The sequence below is a fragment of the Pseudonaja textilis genome, chromosome 1 (assembly GCF_049901715.1).
Source record: "Pseudonaja textilis isolate UNSWEBS1 chromosome 1, rPseTex1.2, whole genome shotgun sequence".
NCBI classification, from domain to species: domain Eukaryota; kingdom Metazoa; phylum Chordata; class Lepidosauria; order Squamata; family Elapidae; genus Pseudonaja; species Pseudonaja textilis.
In genome coordinates this window covers 263176580-263196186 of record NC_141990.1, presented here as the reverse complement: position 1 = coordinate 263196186, position 19607 = coordinate 263176580, and the positions used below count along the sequence as shown (strand labels likewise).

The 19607-nt window shown below is 40.5% G+C and overlaps 1 protein-coding gene across 12 annotated transcripts in view; it reads right to left on the bottom strand.

The window, feature by feature from the left end:
• Positions 1–19607, bottom strand: part of DGKZ (diacylglycerol kinase zeta) — a 156720-nt gene that overhangs the window by 19792 nt on the left and 117321 nt on the right. For 8 of the 12 annotated variants that reach the window (XR_003374777.2, XM_087921433.1, XM_087921435.1 and 5 more), the window contains 13 exons: positions 14194–14254; positions 13451–13564; positions 13167–13307; positions 11087–11165; positions 10718–10773; positions 9749–9811; positions 9422–9495; positions 9182–9293; positions 7625–7824; positions 6239–6339; positions 5761–5840; positions 761–805; positions 426–495 (listed from right to left, as the gene is read on the bottom strand). Coding sequence is in view for 11 of the 12 variants with exons in the window: in XM_087921433.1 (XP_087777559.1) it covers positions 426–495; positions 761–805; positions 5761–5840; positions 6239–6339; positions 7625–7824; positions 9182–9293; positions 9422–9495; positions 9749–9811; positions 10718–10773; positions 11087–11165; positions 13167–13307; positions 13451–13564; positions 14194–14254 (1196 nt within the window). In the remaining variant the exon portion in view is untranslated. The remainder of the gene's footprint in view (positions 1–425; positions 496–760; positions 806–5760; positions 5841–6238; positions 6340–7624; positions 7825–9181; positions 9294–9421; positions 9496–9748; positions 9812–10717; positions 10774–11086; positions 11166–13166; positions 13308–13450; positions 13565–14193; positions 14255–19607) is intronic. The other 4 variants (XM_087921436.1, XM_087921434.1, XM_026707656.2 and 1 more) reach the window with 1 other exon arrangement.

The following is a 19607-nucleotide window of genomic DNA, read 5'->3' as shown; positions in this document are numbered from 1 at the left end:
AAATTCAGTCCCAGCAGAGGACAGTCAGGAGCTATTTGTCTGGGATGATTTAATTTTTGATTCTTGTAGGAGTATTGCACTCAATAACTAACATGGCTCCCTCCAACTCAAATGTTTTAGTGATTCCTGCATTAAATTCTAAAGAGGTCCTTCTATCTCATGTATATTCAAAATAGCCCCCAAAAAATGGACAGGGAAGGCAACGAAGAACAAAAGAAATTTCCAAAGGTGCAGCCAAATGCAATTAATTTCCATGTGAAAGAAAAAAAAAATCCTATTATAGAAACATTTTCTACTGCAGTGCCTGTGTTAGTGGCAAGACTTTCCCAAGATGGTAACATGGGGAATCTTTGACGCAAGTATGTTCCCACATACTGATTCTAAAGTATGCAGATATTGAAATAACCACAGTCATATGTACTTACAGTCTAGGAAGCACCATTTGGGGGAGAGCTTCTGGCATGACAATGTCTTTGGTTTGGCTCCATCTCCCTCCTGGATCAAAATAAATGAATAATAAAACAAACAATTGCCCTGTGTTCCTATTTCATCTAGGCTTACCATCTCTTCTGTTTTCTTTGTCTTGTCTATATAACCCAGGTAGACTCAGTGCATACTATCATGCATACAAGAGCCTAAAGTTGTACAGCTCAACAAACATGCCCAAATATCACTGAACAGTTACTGATGCAAGCTAATTATGGAAGCAACAGAAGGAAAAATAGGACTCATTGGTAAGAAGAGAGAAAAAGATACACACCTGAGGAAATAGATTCTGAATAGTGGAAGTGCAAGAAGGGAAGTCCTGTGGAAAGGGAAGGAGCTGGGTTACCATGACAGTAATGAAGAACTTCATTAGAGATCCAGTTTTGGGTAGTGGTTAAGGTACCAAATTAGAAACTGGGAGACTTTGAGTTCTAGTCCCACCTTAGGCACAAAACCAGCTGGGTCACTTTGAACCAGCCACACCTTCTCAGCCCTAGGAAGGAGGCAATGGCAAAACACTTCTGAAATGTTGATGGCACCCTCCCCTCAATAAGCTCTCACTGAAATCTGCAGGTGCATGCCATTCCACGGAGGAGCCTCTGTGGGCCAACTGTCTCAAGTCATAAGGAGACTTTGAAGACAGGAACTGTAGGTAGTAGAACCTAAGTGCTTAAAAACACCATCCTGATAATTCAAGGACTGCACTATCACTACCTCTATCATAGGTTGCCACTAAATGAACCAGTTTCAGAACTCTTCCTTTCCATAATAGTCCCAATTATCTGAAGAAACTGAGAGATGTAAAGTTTTGGGACTCTTCTAGCCTGAACATCTGCATTCTTCATTACCTGGTTGATACTCAAGTACTAGACAAAGAATGAATCCAGAATGTAAGAAAGAGAGAGCAGGAAGGAGAGGGATTAGAACTAAACAAATACCCATTTTATTTTGTATTTTTCTGTAAATCTAGTTTTAAGGGCAACCTTCCCAAACTTAGTGTCCCAGATGAACGGCAATTAGTTGAGCTGGATAGGAACATTACTTGAAGCCACCAAATTAGAAAAAGCTGCTCCTTCTAGAAAGGGGTATGCCCTTTCTAAAAAAAGCATACCATACTCTCAAACTGCAAGCTAAAGGAGGAAAAAAGCAGGATGATTCTGTTGAAAGAGAATTTGGAACATTGGTTAAAAATATTTTCTGATTTTAAATTCAAATTCAATTATCTTAGACCTAAAGGCAGGTCTTTTATGGGTTTTTTAGATGAAGGCAGAATAAACAAGAAAAATAACATTCAGAAATCTCTCCCAACTGAAGTTCTTTCTGGATCTGAGACTGAGTCATTGTGGAAAGCATTCGTCTCTGTTATTACAAATCAAGTAGGATTAAAACTTCATTTGGAATGTTTCTTTGAGGATATTAAATGATATGAGAATAATTATGTACTTATTTTCCCTTATCCATCCACTTGAGTAGTTAGCTCTCTAGATTATAACAGGATTATAATCTAGATTATCTCTAGATTACATTTTTATTGATTATGGATATTTACACATCTCCTATCACTTAAGTCCTTTGGGTAGTTCAGATGGATTAAATTACACTGCTCAAAAAAATAAAGGGAACACTTAAACAATACAATGTAACTCCAAGTCAATCACGCTTCTGTGAAATCAAACTGTCCACTTAGGTAGCAACACTGATTGACAATCAATTTCACATGCTGTTGTGCAAATGGAATAGACAAGAGGTGGAAAGCATAGGCAGTTAGCAAGACATCCCCAATAAAGGAGTGGTTCTGCAGATGGTGACCACAGACCACTTCTCATTTCCTATGCTTTCTGGCTGATGGTTTGGTCACTTTTGAATGCTGGCGGTGCTTTCACTCTAGTGGTAGCATCAGACGGAATCTACAACCCACACAAGTGGCTCAGGTAGTGCAGCTCATCCAGGATGGCACATCAATGTGAACTGTGGCAAGAAGGTTCGCTGTGTCTGTCAGTGTAGTGTCCAGCTACCAGGAGACAGGCCAGTACATCAGGAGACGTGGAGGAGGCTGTAGGAGGGCAACAACCCAGCATCAGGATCACTACCTCCGCCTTTGTGCAAGGAGGGACAGGAGGAGCACTGCCAGAGCCCTGCAAAATGACCTCCAGCGGGCCACAAATGTGCATGTGGCTGCTCAAACGGTCAGAAACAGACTCCATGAGGGTGGTATGAGGGCCCGATGTCCACAGGTAGGGGTTATGCTTACAGCCCAACACCGTGCAGGACGTTTGGCATTTGCCAGAGAACACCAAGATTGGCAAATTCGCCACTAGCTCTTTACAGATGAAAGCAGGTTCACACTGAGCACATGTGACAGACGTGACAGGGTCTGGAGACACCATGGAGAAGGTTCTGCTGCCTGCAACTTCCTCCAGCATGACTGGTTTGGCAGTGGGTCAGTAATGGTGTGGGGTGGCATTTCTTTAGGGGGACACACAGCCCTCCATGTGCTCGCCAGAGGTAGCCTGACTGCCATTAGAGATGAGATCCTCAGACCCCTTGTGAGACCATATGCTGGTGCGGTTGGCCCTGGGTTCCTCCTAATGCAGGACAATGCTAGACCTCATGTGGCTGGAGTGTGTCAGCAGTTCCTGCAAGATGAAGGTATTGATGCTATGGACTGGCCCGCCCGTTCCCCAGACCTGAATCCAATTGAGCACATCATGTCTCACTCCAACCATCAACGCCACATTGCACCACAGACTGTCCAGGAGTTGGGGGATGCTTTAGTCCAGGTGTGGGAGGAGATCCCTCAGGAGACCATCCGCCACCTCATCAGGAGCATGCCCAGGCATTGTAGGGAGGTCATACAGGCACGTGGAGGCCACACACACACTACTGAGCCTCATTTTGACTTGTTTTAAGGACATTACATCAAAGTTGGATCAGCCTGTAGTGTTTTTTTCCACTTTAATTTTGAGTGTAACTCCAAATCCAGACCTCCATGGGTTGCTAAATTTGATTTCCATTGATAATTTTTGTGTGATTTTGTTGTCAGCACATTCAACTATGTAATGAACAAAGTATTTCATAAGAATATTTCATTCATTCAGATCTAGGATGTCTTATTTTTGTGTTCCCTTTATTTTTTTGAGCAGTGTATTATGCTGCATACCCTATCTGGATTTCTTTCTCTTTTTTTTACATATAATTCTTAAGGATTTTGATCACAATAGTTAAAACTAACACAAACTAGGATTAAAGGAAGAAAATAATAAGAATGAAAAGTACAAGGAAAAAATAAGGAAAAGAAAAATGCAAAGAAGTGACTTCCAACCTTTACTACAATATAGACAATTTCACCCCCTATAATGTTATAGGTACTTATCACTTCATCCCATATCTAATCCCTTATTTATAAGCAAATGCATATAAACATCAACTTTTCAATGTTGGTGAAAGCAAAAGGTCTGTAAAGGTTTGCCATAATAAATGTCTTATTTTAACTTTGAACGAATAAACCAACTTTATATTTATTTCAAACAGTCTTGTTCTTGAATTCATTCAAAAGATTCTATTTCTCTTCAGTCCTTTATTCCATTGTATAGACTTCTTCAAGTATTTAACAAACTTCTTTTGTAGATTCAGTAAGAAAACATTTTCGAGGTCTTTCTCTTGGCTGTCATTTGTATTTTCCCTTTAATTTTAAAAAAATTCAGCCTCATTCAAATAAATAAATAAATAAGTTAGCATATGTGTATTTAAATGAGGCTGAATTTTTAAAAATTAAAGGGGAAATACAAACAAACAAACACACACACACACACATTCAAACATCATTTTCCAAATCATTCCTATCATTTGTAGTTTCACTTTTGCTACTTTTTCTGTTTTGTCAGACAAAACTTGTTCCTCATCTGCCATTCCCTCACTGAATCTTTGAACCTAATTTATCCATATAATCAGACATTACTACTGACACTAGCTACTAAATTCTGGCTCCATTCTTTAAAATTATTGAGTATTTCCAAGTACTACGATGTTTTGTGTCATTTTGTAAGTTAAGTTGGCTTGTATTTTTTCCGCTTCTACTTAAAATCTTTCTAAGTAGAATCCTCTGGAGTTCAATTTCTAAAATCATAAAGTTACTTAAGAATCAAGATAGTCAAAATAATTCTACAGTAGTTATCATCAGAAGCTCTCTATATTTTTATACTTTATTCCAAAATTTTATAGTTAAGGTCCAAATATTCCAAATATATTTATCCTAACTCCATTTATAACTTTCTCATATCAAAATCTTGTTTAGTTTTTACTGTTTATTTCAAATTCTGTTAGTTCTTAAGATGGTAATTAATTTTTATCTTATTCAGAGTTGTAGCTACTTCCTCGACAACTTTCCAGGTTTGTCATTTCAAATGTCATTTCAAACAGTTTTAAGATGGTTAATAGGGCAATTTAAAAAAATTAGAAAGTGAAGCTTGTGAACTTTGTGTCCTTTAAAAGGTTCCACTGTGGCTGCAAGCAAGATAGCTAATCCTTTTGTCTCCCAGCACTGTAACCTGGGGAAGATTGCTGTTGTGGTCACCTTGTAAGGAGCTGCCACCTGGAACAAATGTGAGTGATCTCTTATCCTCTCCTTGTCTGGGGAGGTTCTGAAAAACAGGTCTACTCCACTCTTGACGCCTTTCAATGGTTCTTTGATTTGTATCATATCAATGGTTCATGGTATTCAGCCCTGTTATTCCAAAAGTATTTTCAGTTTGCCATGCCTCCCCCAGAAATCAGTGACCCCATCTGGATTTGTTACTCCTTGTTTTGTCCACATATTTCCTGTATACAAATTTATACAAATTCAGCTCAGCCTAAATTCTTTGCCAGAGCATGTGAGGAAGAATTCCTGAATTTAAATAAAAATAAGCTTCTTCCCTTTTTTATGTGCAGTGAACTGGCAACAAGAATTTATCTCATGGAACACCTCAAAAGTTGTGGGAGCGTCATTACTTGAGACTTTCAAGAAGAGATTGGACTCCCATCTGTCAGAAATGGTGTCGGGTCTCCTGCTTGGACAGGGGGGTTGGATTAGATGACCTACAAAATCCCTTCCAGCTCTGATGATCTGTTATCTTATCTATTCTTTGCTTTTGACTTCAAAACAAGAAAATCATTATCATTATGGAAGTACAGATAACCAGTGAAGGAAGGATACGACTGCGGTATGCTGTCTGATGAGTCATAAATGCAGCAAAATTGCACTTTTCCCTTACAATAGTTTATCTGGCAACTCACCTCTTGAAGCCTTTCAATGTGGGTCCGGCATAATTCCAAATCACTGTCTCCTGGAACCACGATAATTCCTAAAGGCACGGCTGTAAAAAGAATATGCAATTACTTTTGCCTGCTAACCACATTTGTTATGATTGCTTAATGTGCCAAGTATTTTACTTTGGCTCATAGACCCATGAGAAACTGCTAGGTCATCAGCACTTCTGATGGAAAAAACTTCTCTATGTGGGAAAATTTTCAGGGATTTACATTGTGGACTAAACACTTTTTTCTAAAAGTGTGACATTCCTCACATTCTGATGCAAGGCCCTTTTAATATTTATCTTATTCAGTATTACAATGTATCACAAAGGCTAAAAGAGGTCTTATTTTAACATCTTATGCCAGATATTGAGAGAAAGTGAGTACAATAATGAAACAGCTGCAAATGCCAGATGTTCCTGTAGGGTGCTTGGCCCTTCTATTTAAACAAATTACTTACAAGCTTCTTTGAGTTTTTCCTTGTCATAATGAAGTGCCTCATAGTCATGCATGCCAATTCGGCTTACGCGGATTCTTAACCGTTCTGGAATTGGTTGTTGACTGAAAAAAATGAAGCATATATGTTTGAAAAGGTAGAGAGGACAACGCTATTGTGTACAAAAAAGAAGAGGAGATGCTACTGATTGAGAAGTTGACAGGCAATATTTTCTAACAATATTTCCTAACAGCAACAATAACCTTAATGTGTCACATTTCTAACAAACTTCTCTTAGTTGTGAAAAAGCAAGCTCAACAGCTGCATGTTGCACACCTAGTTTCACCCTGAGAGAAATGTTTGATAGCTATGAAGAAAAACTCACCTGGACAATGCAGATAGGCAATAGAACTACAGTATGAACATTTTTATCTACTGGGATAAGGCTAAATAGGAAGAGAGATATTGACAATCTATCACTGTCATTTCAAATGGGGAACAGGGGAATGAATGCAAGCTACAGTATATTTGCCCTCCAGACAATAGGAAGTATTGCTTAAAGAGATATATTTATTTTCCCCCGACCTGCAATTTTGTAGGTATCATTTGTAGGCTCATCCATCCCAAGAAAGAAGCTGCTAACGTGCTTTTTGGACACTAGGGATCAGTGGAGGGCGGTTTTTCTTCAGACTGGAGGGGGCATGGTTTCATGTGTTGCTGCATTCTGTGGATAGGGTTTTGCTTGTTTGTGTGGCCCAATTTCTGGCATGCTGTGGCCTGGTGCTGGTCCATGGACCGAACGTTGGGGACCTCGTGCTAACATTTCCCAAAATATGTAATTATCAATGTCAGTGAATTAATAAAATTACTCTCCATTCCCCAGCTTATTCTGATAATAGGGCAATCATCAGAAACCTATTTGTAACATACACGTAACATCCCTTCCTCGATTTTTCTTTTGTTTGATTACTAGGAATCTGGAACAACTTTAATCTTCCAAATAAAGGCATCTGAAGAGAACATTGTGTTTGCCTACAATTTTTTTTGGATTTAACGGGTTAAGTAGAGAATAGTTGCTGAATCTTTTACACTACTGGCAGAGAACGTAATTCTCTTTGATTTCATAATGTCTTATATAGCCTTCACCGGCTAATGCTTTCCAACTTGTCATAAGAACCTACTTAAAATAAAGTAATGATTACTCAAAATTAAATTAAAAATATTGGCTAAAATTTCAGAGAGCTACAAAACTGTCTTATAGCCTTAGAACCTTCCCTGACATTGAGCCTTAGAGTTTGGGATAGGATTGAAATCCAAGAGAAACTGTAGCAAAGCTGAATACTGTGAACTGGTGACACCTCCTTTCTTGCTTGTACCAAAGCTGGGAAGATTCCCCCCTAGAGTACATACTCATTCAATACAGGCATGGAGTTTCTCCTCTTGGTCTTCTGCACCATGTTTGCTTGATTGCGCAGTGAAATGCGTATGCAGGAAGCTCCCAGCTTACAAGGTTCCCCATCCACTTGCATGGGGATGGCTTTGGATGTGGTGAGTACCACCTCCCGGCATTGGTGCAGCCGCTCTCCATGGCCACCCACTTGCAGTGCTGCCTAGAGAACAAAGAGGATGAAGTAAATGGATTAAATATAGTTCACTCCAATAGAAATCATATAAACTACAGCTGGGTCTCAAAATGGGTTTCAGTTTCGGTTCAATCTATTCTGAAGAACCCTTTGTACATGCATAGCATGGTCCAACCTATGGCCTGAAATACTCAGGAGTCATGAAATGTGTCACAGAATTATACAATTGGAAAGGAATGTAAAAGGACATGTAGCCTGATTCCCTTGCTCTTTTGGACAGAATAAATCACCTGCTTGGAGACAATAAATTATTGGGGCTTAGCTCATTCCATCAGAAAGTTTCTCTGAATGTGTCAGAGAGCTTGGTTTGCCTGCAGTTTCCACTCTACTAACTCAAAGTACTGCAGCTGATTCCCAATGGTATATGGAGTTGCACTATAACAGTGATGTTCAAAAATCTTAGGAGCATTTCTCAGCCTTATATCCCCAGACATACCATTTGCAAACTCATGCACTTAGGATCAAACTATCAAGGTGTTCTTTGGTAGCTTTATTAGGCTTTTAACCCTTTGGTCCCTGCTGAATCTCTTGTTTAACCATTTTCTTGTTCGTTTATAATATAGCATACAAAGAAAATACAAAAGTAAATAGTAGGGAAGGGAAAGAGAAAAAGAAAAGTGAGGGAAAGCAAGGGAGGAAAAAAGAAAAAAAAGGCACTAACTTCCAACTCCCTTTGGTGCAGTAGAAAAAGGCATTAACATCAAACCTCAACTTTTTACTTTTACATAATAGTAAATCCCTGTTGAATCTTTATATTAATTCAGTCCTAGCAATCATATTTTGCACTAATGCAATGGCACCTCTTCATACAACATAAATTGCTAGCGCAGCGGGTTAATACTGATTGGGCTTTAATCTCAGTGGTTTCCAAACATGTGAATCTAATCTATCTTGGGTTTCCAGTCCTGACAATTTCCATTGCAAAATGAAGTACAACTGAAATGAATGGAACCTAATTTAGCCATCCAAAATGAAAGTGGTGAAGGTCCAGTCTGGAATACAGCAAGGGACATAGAAATAGGCCCCAAATCAACAATTGCAAAAACCAAATGTTCCATTGTTTACTCTTAAGCAGGTTGTTATCTGCTCAACAAATAAAAGGTTGGTACTTTTACCTATTAATTATATTTTGTGATTACTTAGTTCATCTCAGCTATTCTGGGTGTCAACTGAGACGTACAGTGAAAGAAATTTCTGTTGTGCCTGTAAGTAATACTTCGATGCTCCCCAAGTATACAAAGGAAATTTATGCATGAATGTACTTTAACAATATGGCTACTTAGGCAGACAGGAGTGAAAAGTCAGAACAGCTGGGCTTACTCACCAGAGAGGTCATGGTGAAGCCAATGACTTCAAGGCAGCCATCATCATGGCGTTGGGGTTCAAAGTCATGATGCTCTCCAGGGTTGCCCCAAGGCATAGTGCCTGCACAGTACCTATGCATAAGAAGGAAGGGAGAAAAATGAACTGCTACAACTGAAAACACAGGGAGGAGTTTAGAAAATTGGGAATGCAGCAGAAAAGCAACAACTTATTTTTTTTGGCAGTCAATGTAACAGCCTACCTTGGAATGTTTAGGAAGACGAGGCATTGAGGCTTAAGATCTTGGATCTTGGGAGTCAGATCTGTTCCATCACACTGTATTGTTGGTGTTGTTTTTTAAAAGAGAACAAGCAGTCAGTATCAAAGGCAAGAAGCAACAAGCAAAATCCTATCCTCTCTATGGGACAGCCAATTTTTTCTTCCCTCAGACTTGGCCTGGGAATAATTTATCCTGTCAATATTTTCCATAATAACCAACTTCATCAGCAGATCAAACTAATTATCCAAGCCAATAACCTTGTTTTCTCCAATAAACTGAAAGAACCCAACTGTACTATAATATACTCACCACCACTTTGATGTGTTTTGCTAAGTCTTTAGAGCTCCCCATGAGAAAATCAGAGAATGCTGTCTACAAATAGAAGAAAAATTGAAACAGTTCAGAGTTGCCTACCTGGTTCTCAACAGAAAGGGAAGACTGAGGGCAAATTTCAGAAAATTACCTCATTTTAAATCTCAGTGTAAATGACAGGGTATGATATCCGTTTAAGTGGGAATGTTTCACATGCAATTATCCAACATTACCATCTTTCATTCTGTTCTCTACTTCATAGATGGTACCTAGTCCCTATTATACATGATCTGGGTTAATTTCTAAGGGCATAATCAAGTCCCACCCCACTATCCTTGCTCCCTGGCTGAGCTACATTGCACAATGTCTCCCACTTTCATAGTCCCCTCTCAGGGCATAAAAAAGTCTTGCCATCTTACTGGAGATAGCAAAGTTACATTTAGAAAGGGAAAAGCTGCTACCTATAAGTTGATTGCCCTTGAATATTTCTGGATATTCTTCTTTCATTATGCTGACAATCTTCACCCCTTATTTTACATAAAAAAACACTTTGTACAAAGCTTTGACTCAATACTAATTGCAACAGAATTATTCAAACTTCTTTCCCAGACAAAGCAGGAAAACTACTTTCTCATATACATAAGCCAAATTCTCTCTCTCACTTAATTCTCAAATTTTGGAAATGTCAATCTAGTTGTACCAATACAGATTTTTCAATACAGATAAAGTATTTTTTTCCCTACATACATTCCTAAGGAAACCAATAGCACCTTTTCCCAACTCAGAATGCCTCCACATGTACGAAGAGTGGAACTCCTGGTATTTCTAGGGAAATGAGATGCCAACACATCTGGAGGATGCCAACTTGGGAAAGGTTGCTATCTATAATAAATAGCTTGGGGGGGGGGGGCATATCAAGAGAAAGGTAGGAAGTGAAGACTGGGACATGCATCCTAATGAACTCACCCCAGCATAGAACATTTTATTCCGAAATCGACTGTTAAATTTCTCTGGATTGGCCTCTGGAAAAAGAAGTTAATTATCCGTTATTATGAGTCACTGGTTCTCAGGAAGCTGAGTCCCTCCCACTAGCATTAGAAACAATATGTATTTTTGCTCCTGGAAAGGCATTCATTATTTTTCTGAGGCAATTGCTTCTAATTCCTAGTCGCTTTCTTTTCCCTCCCTCCCTGGTCTTATAAATTCAATTACAACCTTTCTGACTTTAGCTCCTCCGCAGTCAAAGTTGTAAGCATTTCTCAAGCAATCAGCATAAGCCCTAGCATAATTTCCAAAGTATAAACTTTTGACGGTATCAGACACATTGACATTTACCTCGAGATTCGTGGAATTCCAGTGTCACTCGAGCATCAAAACCAAGGCTGAAGTAATTGTTGAAGACATCCAGAGGGAGCTGAAATAGACAAACAGAACACTTAACTTAGGACTGAAAGACAGAATGAGATTTTTGGTATACAGATATATGTATGGAATTAAAAAAAAAAGGCAGTTTAGAACTGTGAATATAAACCTCATCTCCATCATTTGTTAAAGTCTCTTCTGATATTTATTGAATGAAAATGAAATTCTGAATTCAGAAACTTCTCTATGAGAATACCATATACAGGTAGTCCTTGACTTACAACAGTTTGTTTAGTGGCCACTCGAAGTTACAATGTTACTGAAAAAAAGTGACTTATGACCATTTGTCACACTTATGACTGGTGCAGCATCCCCATGGTCATGTGATTTACATTCAGATGCTTGACAACTGGTTCCTATTTATGACGGTTGGAGTGTCCTGGAGTCATGAGATCATTTTTTGTGATCTTCTGACAAGCAAAGTCAACGGGGAACGCAGGTTCACTTAACAGCTGGGTTACTAATTTAACAACCGTAGTGATTCACTTAACAAATGTGGCAAGAAAAGTCGTAACGGGGCAAAACTCACTTAAGAAATGTTTCACTTAGCAACATAAATTCTGGACTCAATTGTGGACCTAAGTCAAGGACTACTTGTAATACCAAATCATGTGTTCACTGAGATTCTCACAAAAGCTGTTTTAGCTGAGACTCTTAAGTCACTGGGATTCTGAACAATGAGAAAAAAATTCTTAGAGCCAAACTAGGCACCCCACGTATTTGTGTTTAAATCATGCTTCAAAAGGAAAGCTGTTTCGTTTTTCTACTCCAACCTACCATCTTTCCAAATTCCAAGGATGCGTTTGGAATCTGAAACTCCAGACAATGGGAAGTTCTTTGCAAGAGTAAATTGGAGTAAAGTAATGAAGAACTGGCAATAGCTTAAAGCATTTCGTCCTCTGTTTTTCCATTCACAATAGCATTCAGATGGACGGGTAGAGGGTTTCAACTGGGGAGAGGACATTCACAATGACTCCAGCCCCTTCTCTCTCACATCAAACTTTCAGCCCAGGAACAGAAGTCCTTTTGTATACCTGGATGCAAGTAGACCTGCTAACTGTGAAATCTGGAAATCTACTTTATTGAGGCTCTCTATATCACATAAAGAGCTTTATTTTAACAAAAGCATTCTATTCACTGGTCTTTCTGACTTTTCAATTTAGTCAGAGAGAGTAAGGGGCAGCAACTTCATTCTCTTTGATAAAAAAGGTGCTACGATTTATTATCCCAACCTTGAAAACCAGAGACATTTGGTTCCAGAAGTGCACCAGATTGCATCGTAATAACTTCTATACTTTTTCTGAGGACAGTTTCCATTTATTATCCCTTATCTATTCTATTCAGTGGAGATATGCTATCACCTGACACTGTTTCACAGGAAAAGATTTGAGTATCATCAGTAACTCCCTGTAAACCGCCTAGGGTGAAATGGGCCGCAAACAAGTTTGATAAACAGTCAAATTCAAATAAAACTTCTACATGGTAAGTGTGCTATCATTTTGATTGCTTACATCTGATCTAACTAGGACATCACAGCTAGGCTTCCTACAGCTGAATACAGAACTGAAAATTCTGTTCTACTGTACTTATGATGAATTATGACAGTAAGCTGCTCTATGCTTAAGGATAATCATTGCACATTAAAAGGACAAATGGCAGATTCTAGAGAATATTATCTATTTTACTAGATTTAGATTATGTTTACTGACCCTTTTTGCAACCATTTTTTTCCATCTTCATTTTTAGAATTGACTTCTTCCTGTTGCCCCACACTTGTCACACAGGCTCCGAATTGTTAAAGTTAGCTAGAGAGCAAGTTATATTTTCTATGATGTCACAGAAGATTTCTCATTATATTTAACTCATATCAAATTATACCTGACCATTTATGGAATAAATTATGAAGTACAACATGTCATGTGTGAGACCGACCAACTGATTTATCTGGGTATGACATTAGTATTAACTTAGTGATGATAGCTCCGAGGCTCACCTTATCTGTGGCCGTTTCATCCTTCTCTTCTAGATTTCCCTCAGGTTTGGGGTCTACCTGTAGATTCCAGCGATCGAGTTGCACAATTTCCCCCTCTTCTACATGAGACAGGATTTTTGACAATGGTTCATCAGTATATCCCTGTGGGTTGACATGTTGTCTGTGAGAACTGAGACAAGGTAATGGAAACAAAGAACTTCCCTTCTATCTACTTAGTGTCGTTTGCAGTGCTGACTTGGAACATAGCCTTATACAAAACTTGTAATGAGTTGGCAAATTCTTACCCCACCCCAGTTCAGTGTTCTTGCTAGGTCATTTCCTGTCCCCAAAGGAAGAATGGCCACAGGAGGTGGAGGGTTCAGGCGTAACTGGTCCAAAATTGACAGGATCCATCCCACCTACTCAGCCAGGAAAAACATAACAGATTCAGACAGAATTTTTGCTGCAATTTCCTATATCTGCTCAGTTGCTTCAGCTATTTATTGCATTTTTATATATATATATATATATACACACATCCACCAGAGCCAGCCCAAAAAACATAAAAAGAAGAGTTACAAAAGATGGCAGGCTTTCTCAGGGGCTATGCTATTTATTAAATTAACCCAACAACCAACCAAAATAAATTCAAAGGAATATTTATTACAACTGTTGGCTTACAATTTAGACAGGACTACAATTTAGATAGGACTGCAGGGCCACAGCATAACAAAATATTATATCCTCCAGAAGTTAAAAACGTCATAGGCCAAGAACTAATATAAATCAACCAGTCATATAGACAGTGCTCATAGAAATGTCCATTTCTAATACATTGCTGAATTAGCTTTAGATAAAATGTAAACAGCTCTGTATCCTTGAACAGGTAGCCCTGAATTCATATGGCTGTATTTAGTAATTTGGTGGACAATTCTTCATACATAACTCAGTGCAACAGAACTATCTGGATACTGATCCAGGTTCTGCTACTGATGCAGATCTACCTTATCACAGCTTATCACACAGGAAAGGGGACATAGCCACTTACTGTACCATCTCCTCCACATGCCAGAATCCGTAAGTTGTGCACTTTACGATACAACTCCAATCTGCACAAAACCCAGAGTAAGCATCACTTATTTTTATCTATTGAACCTCATTCCTCCTTCCCCCACCCTAAAAAAAAAAATCTGTGGGATATACACATTTCCATAGGGTATTTTTAGAAATTGTATTTAGTTCAAGTAAAAAATAAATTTTAAAAACATATCTTTAGAATAATTCTTCAGCATTGTCTCCATATCTGAAAGAAGCGACATATACCCAAGTAATGAAAAATGAGTGATAGGGAGTAAAGGTTTGTAGTTTGAACTGTGTATGTTCTCTCTGGCTGTTAGTTTAATGGAATAAGATTTTTCTTCTTCCAAGGAGCAGAAAGGTGTCCAGCTAGAAAATGTATTGAAGTAGCTTATTTCAGTATCGTGCTTAGTACCCCACTTCAAAGCACCATCTAGAGCAGGGGTTGCCAACCTTTTGGACCTCAGGGACCACCAAACTCATAATTTTAAATCCCAGGGAACACTAACTGGTTCTGTGGGCGTGGCCTAATTTGTGGGTGTGGCTTGGTGGTCATGTGACTGGCTGGGCATGGCTTGTATGTAAATATTATAAATATTTATATAAATATTGATTTTTTTTATTAAAAAAGAGCAACTTTTACCCAAAATCAGGCAAAGCAGGTAGGCTCATAGAATCACAGATTCATTCAGAGATCTATCTATCTGCCATCGGCTAGCTCAGTCTGTCACATAAAATTTGCTTGCTGTGAGTCTGCACTGAATAGTGCAGTTCAGTTCCTGCAACCTTCAGTCCTAAAGGAGGTTCGGCTCTGCTTAAAAGAAGATCTAAAGACTAGCTAGAAAGCAAGAAATCCAAACATTTCCTGCTTCCTAGTGATCTAAATCTCCCGGCATAGCAGAACAGCCAGTGGGTGACCGCTGATCTAGAGCAGACAATGGGGAAGCTCCAGTGCAAAAGCCAGATGTAATTTATAGAATAGCTGATTCAATCTTCAGGGCCCCTGGTAAAATTCTACCTTTTTTTAATTTTACTAACTCTGCTCCTCTTCTTCTCTCCTTTCTACCAGCATTTCCCCTTTTATTGGGCACTATTCAGTAGCTAGGAGATAGCATGAATGTCAGTGGTTGAAAAAGGACATTGGTACTTACCTGATACGCCCATTCTCAGTGAGCTGAGATGAGCTTCCGGAGTGGGAGGTGCTTAGTCTCTGCTCGGATAGGCTGGGCTTAATTAGTAGGATACTATTGCTCCTCCCTGGCTCCTCCCTAGCATCCCCCAGTTTTGGCAGAGACGAGGTGATGCAACCCCCATCCTCTATATTGTCATGTTTTTGTTTGTTGTGTATATCCAGATTTATTGTTGGCCAGAACAGAACCCCACCAGACAGATACTGGGTGGGGCTGGATGCTCATCGCAGGTCACTGAGAATGGGCGTATCAGGTAAGTACCTTTCTCCATTGAGCTGCTCCGAGCATCCCGAGAGTGGGACATACCAAAGCTTTCACTTGTCCTAAGGGAAGGTCTCCATCTGGATTGGAGCCCCCTTGCTGTCTGAGTGGACTCGTAACAGCCTCCTATAAAGGAGATCTCAGCAGAAGCAAATACATCAATTTTGTAATGTCTAATGAAAGGTGATGGGGAGACCCATGTCACCGCTCTACAGATTTCTGTTATAGGAACTTGTGTGGCCCAGGCCACTGAAGTTGCCACACTCCTTGTTGAATGCGCCGTGATGCCTCTAGGCACAGGTAATGTTTGAGTCTCATATGCCTTGGCTATTGTGTGGCCTTCAGCCATCTGCCTATAGTTGAAGGAGATACTTTCTGTCCCTAAGTAGTTGGCTGAAAAGATACAAAAAGGGCTTCTGTCTTCCTGAAAGGAGCTGTTCAATGTAGGTATGTATGGAGAGCTCTGCAGACATCCAGTCAGTGCCATTGATGCTCTAGACCCTGAGAAGGTTTGGGGCAAAAATTTGGGAGGATCAGTCCTTGTGCCCTGGGAAGGTCGAATTGACTTTTGGTGTGAACGTGGGGTCTGGTTGAAGAACCACTCTGTCAGAATGGAAGATACAGAAGTCCTTCTGGGCTGATAAAGCTCAGCTTTAAAGCTGCAACTTTCAGAGATACGTTGTACTGATGTTATAGCTACGAGGAACACTATCTTGTATGTAAGAAAATAGAGACTAGTAGTAGATAAATAGAAATAGAGACTTTCAGAGGTTCAAATGGACTCTTAGTGAGTGCTGTGACTACCTTATTAAGGTCCCAGGTGGGGTAATGATGTATCATTGGTGGACATAAATTTGTGGCACCTCTAAGAAAACTGTGGGTGGTGGGAGATGGATGTTAGAGAGTCCCCTCTCTAGATCATCGTGAAGAAATTCTAAAACTTGTGCCACTGATGGCGAAAATGGGTCCACATTGGATTTGGCGCATCATTTATAAAAGATAGTCCATGTGGCATTATATATATGACTCGTAGAAGGACGCCGAGCTGCTTGAATGGTGTTGATCACCCTGGTCGAGAAATTCTCCTTACTTAGATGTCTCAGCTCAACTTCCAAGCGGCTAATTGTAACCATTGAGGGTTCGGGTGTTGGATTGGTCCCTGAGTGAGCCGAATTTTATGCGGTGGAATTTTCCATGGTTCTTCTATGGACAGGCCCCTGAGATCTGCGAACCATGGCCTCCTGGGCCAGTGTGGTGCCACCAAGATCAGTTCTGCTTTCTCGTCTAGCAGCTTCTGGATCACCTTGGGTATCATGGGAGAGGTGGGAAGGCGTAGAGGAGTCCCTGGGGCCACTGGCAACGGAGGGTGTTGATGTTCTCCACCCCCTGAGATGGGTATCTTGAAATGAATCTGGGGAGCTGCAAGTTTAGGGGAGAAGCGAACAGATCTATAACTGGCAGACCAAACCTCTGAATCATCTCCTGAAACAGATCCGGGTGCAGGCACCACTCTGATTGATCGACTGTGGCCCTGCTCAGCCAGTCTGTTTGTGTGTTTGTCAGTCCTGAAATGTGTTCCACTGTGATGGAGCCCAAGTTCCTTTCCGCCCAACGGCACAGTCTCTCTGCTTCCCCCATGAGTTGTTTTGAGTGTGTACTCCCTTGTCTGTTCACGTGTGCTTTTGTTGTGATGTTGTCTGTAAGTATGAGGATGTTTCTCATTCGAATATGAGGAAGGAAACTGCAAAGGGCCAGATGGATTGCCCTGAGCTCCAACCAATTTATGCTGTTCAATTGTTCTGCTGCTGACCAATGTCCTTGCGTGTGCTCCCCAACTAAACAGGCTGGCATCTGTGGTGATGGTGAGTCTGTGGGGCTTCTTCAGTGGATAACCTTTGTTGATGATAGGAACGGTCCACCAGTGTAGAGAGAGTAGGACTTTTGTTGGAACAAATACTCGGATCTTGGAGTTGCTTTGCCCTGATCTTTGGTAGGGAAGCAAAAACCATTGGAGTGACCTCACATGGAACCGGGCCCAAGGAATAATAGAAATACATCTTTCCCGGTAATTTTGACAAATCGGCCAGAGGAACCTGTTTTAGGGTTCTGATAGTTTGAGCTAAGTTCTTGATGCTCTCCTACCTCTCAGGGGATAGAAACACTAGTCCCTGAACATTGTCTATTATCGAACCCAGGTGAGATAAGCGACTTGAGGGGGATAAATGGCTCTTTGCCCAATTAATGGAGAAACCGTGTTGTTGAAGGGTTCACAAAGTAATTTGCGTATCCAATTCTGCCTGTCTGGGTGAGGAAGATAATATCAAAATGTCACCAAGTAGCATTGGAGTCTGACAGAATACCCCGAAGGTGGCTAGGGCCGCCAGAACGTTTGTAAAGGTCCTTGGGGCAGATGACAACCCAAAGGGCAGGGCGACATATTCAAAATGTTGATTGTTATAGCAGAATCTAAGAAATGTGGAGTGAGAAGGTCTAATTGGTATGTGTAAGTAGGCCTCTGTCAGATTGGTGGAAGATAAAAAATTGCCCTCCCTTATGCCAAGCAGGATGGTTTGCAACGTACTCATTTTAAATTTGCGATAGACTAGAGTACAGTTGAGTCATTTTAAATCTAGTATTGCCCTCCATCCCCCCGAACTCTTAGGGACTACAAAAAGAAGAGAGTAGAATCCCTGGCCTTCCTGATCCCGGGATACTGGTTGAATGGCCTTAATTTCCAGTGAGTGATTGATCGCTGTCTCCATCAGGCTCCTTTTAATTGGGTCCCTGGAGAGATGACATTGCATAAAAAGGTTCGGGAGTGTGGAGTGAAATTCTAGAGCCAGGCCAAATCTGATGGTGTCGCGAACCCAGGAATCCGATGTAGAGGAGTCCCAACGGTCTGCAAAAGAATCTTAATCGTCCCCCAATGGGAGCAAGTTCCCTGGAATTATCTTGGACAATGGAAACCTCTATTTCCTGTTATCTAAAAGGTCTCTTCTCCTGTCCTCCCCTACGAGGTCTGTTGGTGAATTCCGGTCTATTGGACTGTTGGGTGCCCCATACCCTGGTACCCTCTGGAATCTAGTGGAGAATGGACCTTGATAATGGGGACGAAAGGAGCCTCTCCGAAAGGGCTGATAAGTCCTGGTGTCTGAACGATGGAGGAGGGAAGGGAGAATCTTCTTCTTGCTTCTGGTCTCAATTAGCAGATCTAAGGCAGCGCCAAACAATTTATCACCCGAAATTGGAGAAGAAGCAAGTTTCCATTTGTGTTTGGAGTCAGCTTGCCACTGTCTAAGCCAAAGTAATTGTCGGGCTGTAATCTGCGATACCATGACTCGAGCCGAAAATTTGACCGAATTAAATGTAGCATCCCCAGAGAACTGTGCAGCTGAAATTATTTTGGCGATGTCCTGAGGCGCCCTAATGTTAGAATTTGGTATGGTGTCCCTCAGGTGACAGAGCCATCTGAGGGAGGTCCTAGTAAAGAAGGATGCAGCTATTGCTGCCTTTATGGCCCATGCATCAGATTGATGTGCCTTCCCGAGAGCGATCTCTGCTTTCTTCTCCTCTGGTTTAAGAACATTCTCCGCCTCAGTGCGAATAGTGGAGGAGGATGCCAAAGCCACTACAGGCTCATCTACTTCAGGGGTACTCAGGGAATCGGAAAAGTCTGAAGCTAAATTAAATAAGTTTTTATTGAAGCTTGTGGGGGGTGGGTACATTGCTGCTGAGGTCCACTGTTTCTGGATCAGATCTGAAAACATTTGTGGAACCCGAATAACCTCGACCTGGTTAATGGGTTGAGAGAAAATTAGATCTTCTGATTGCTCTTGAGATTTTTGTTGCTGGGCAGAGGGAGACTTATCAAGACGAGCTGTGGTTTTTGCCTTAAATAGGAGTGATTTGAAAAGTTGTGGGTGAAATAGACCTG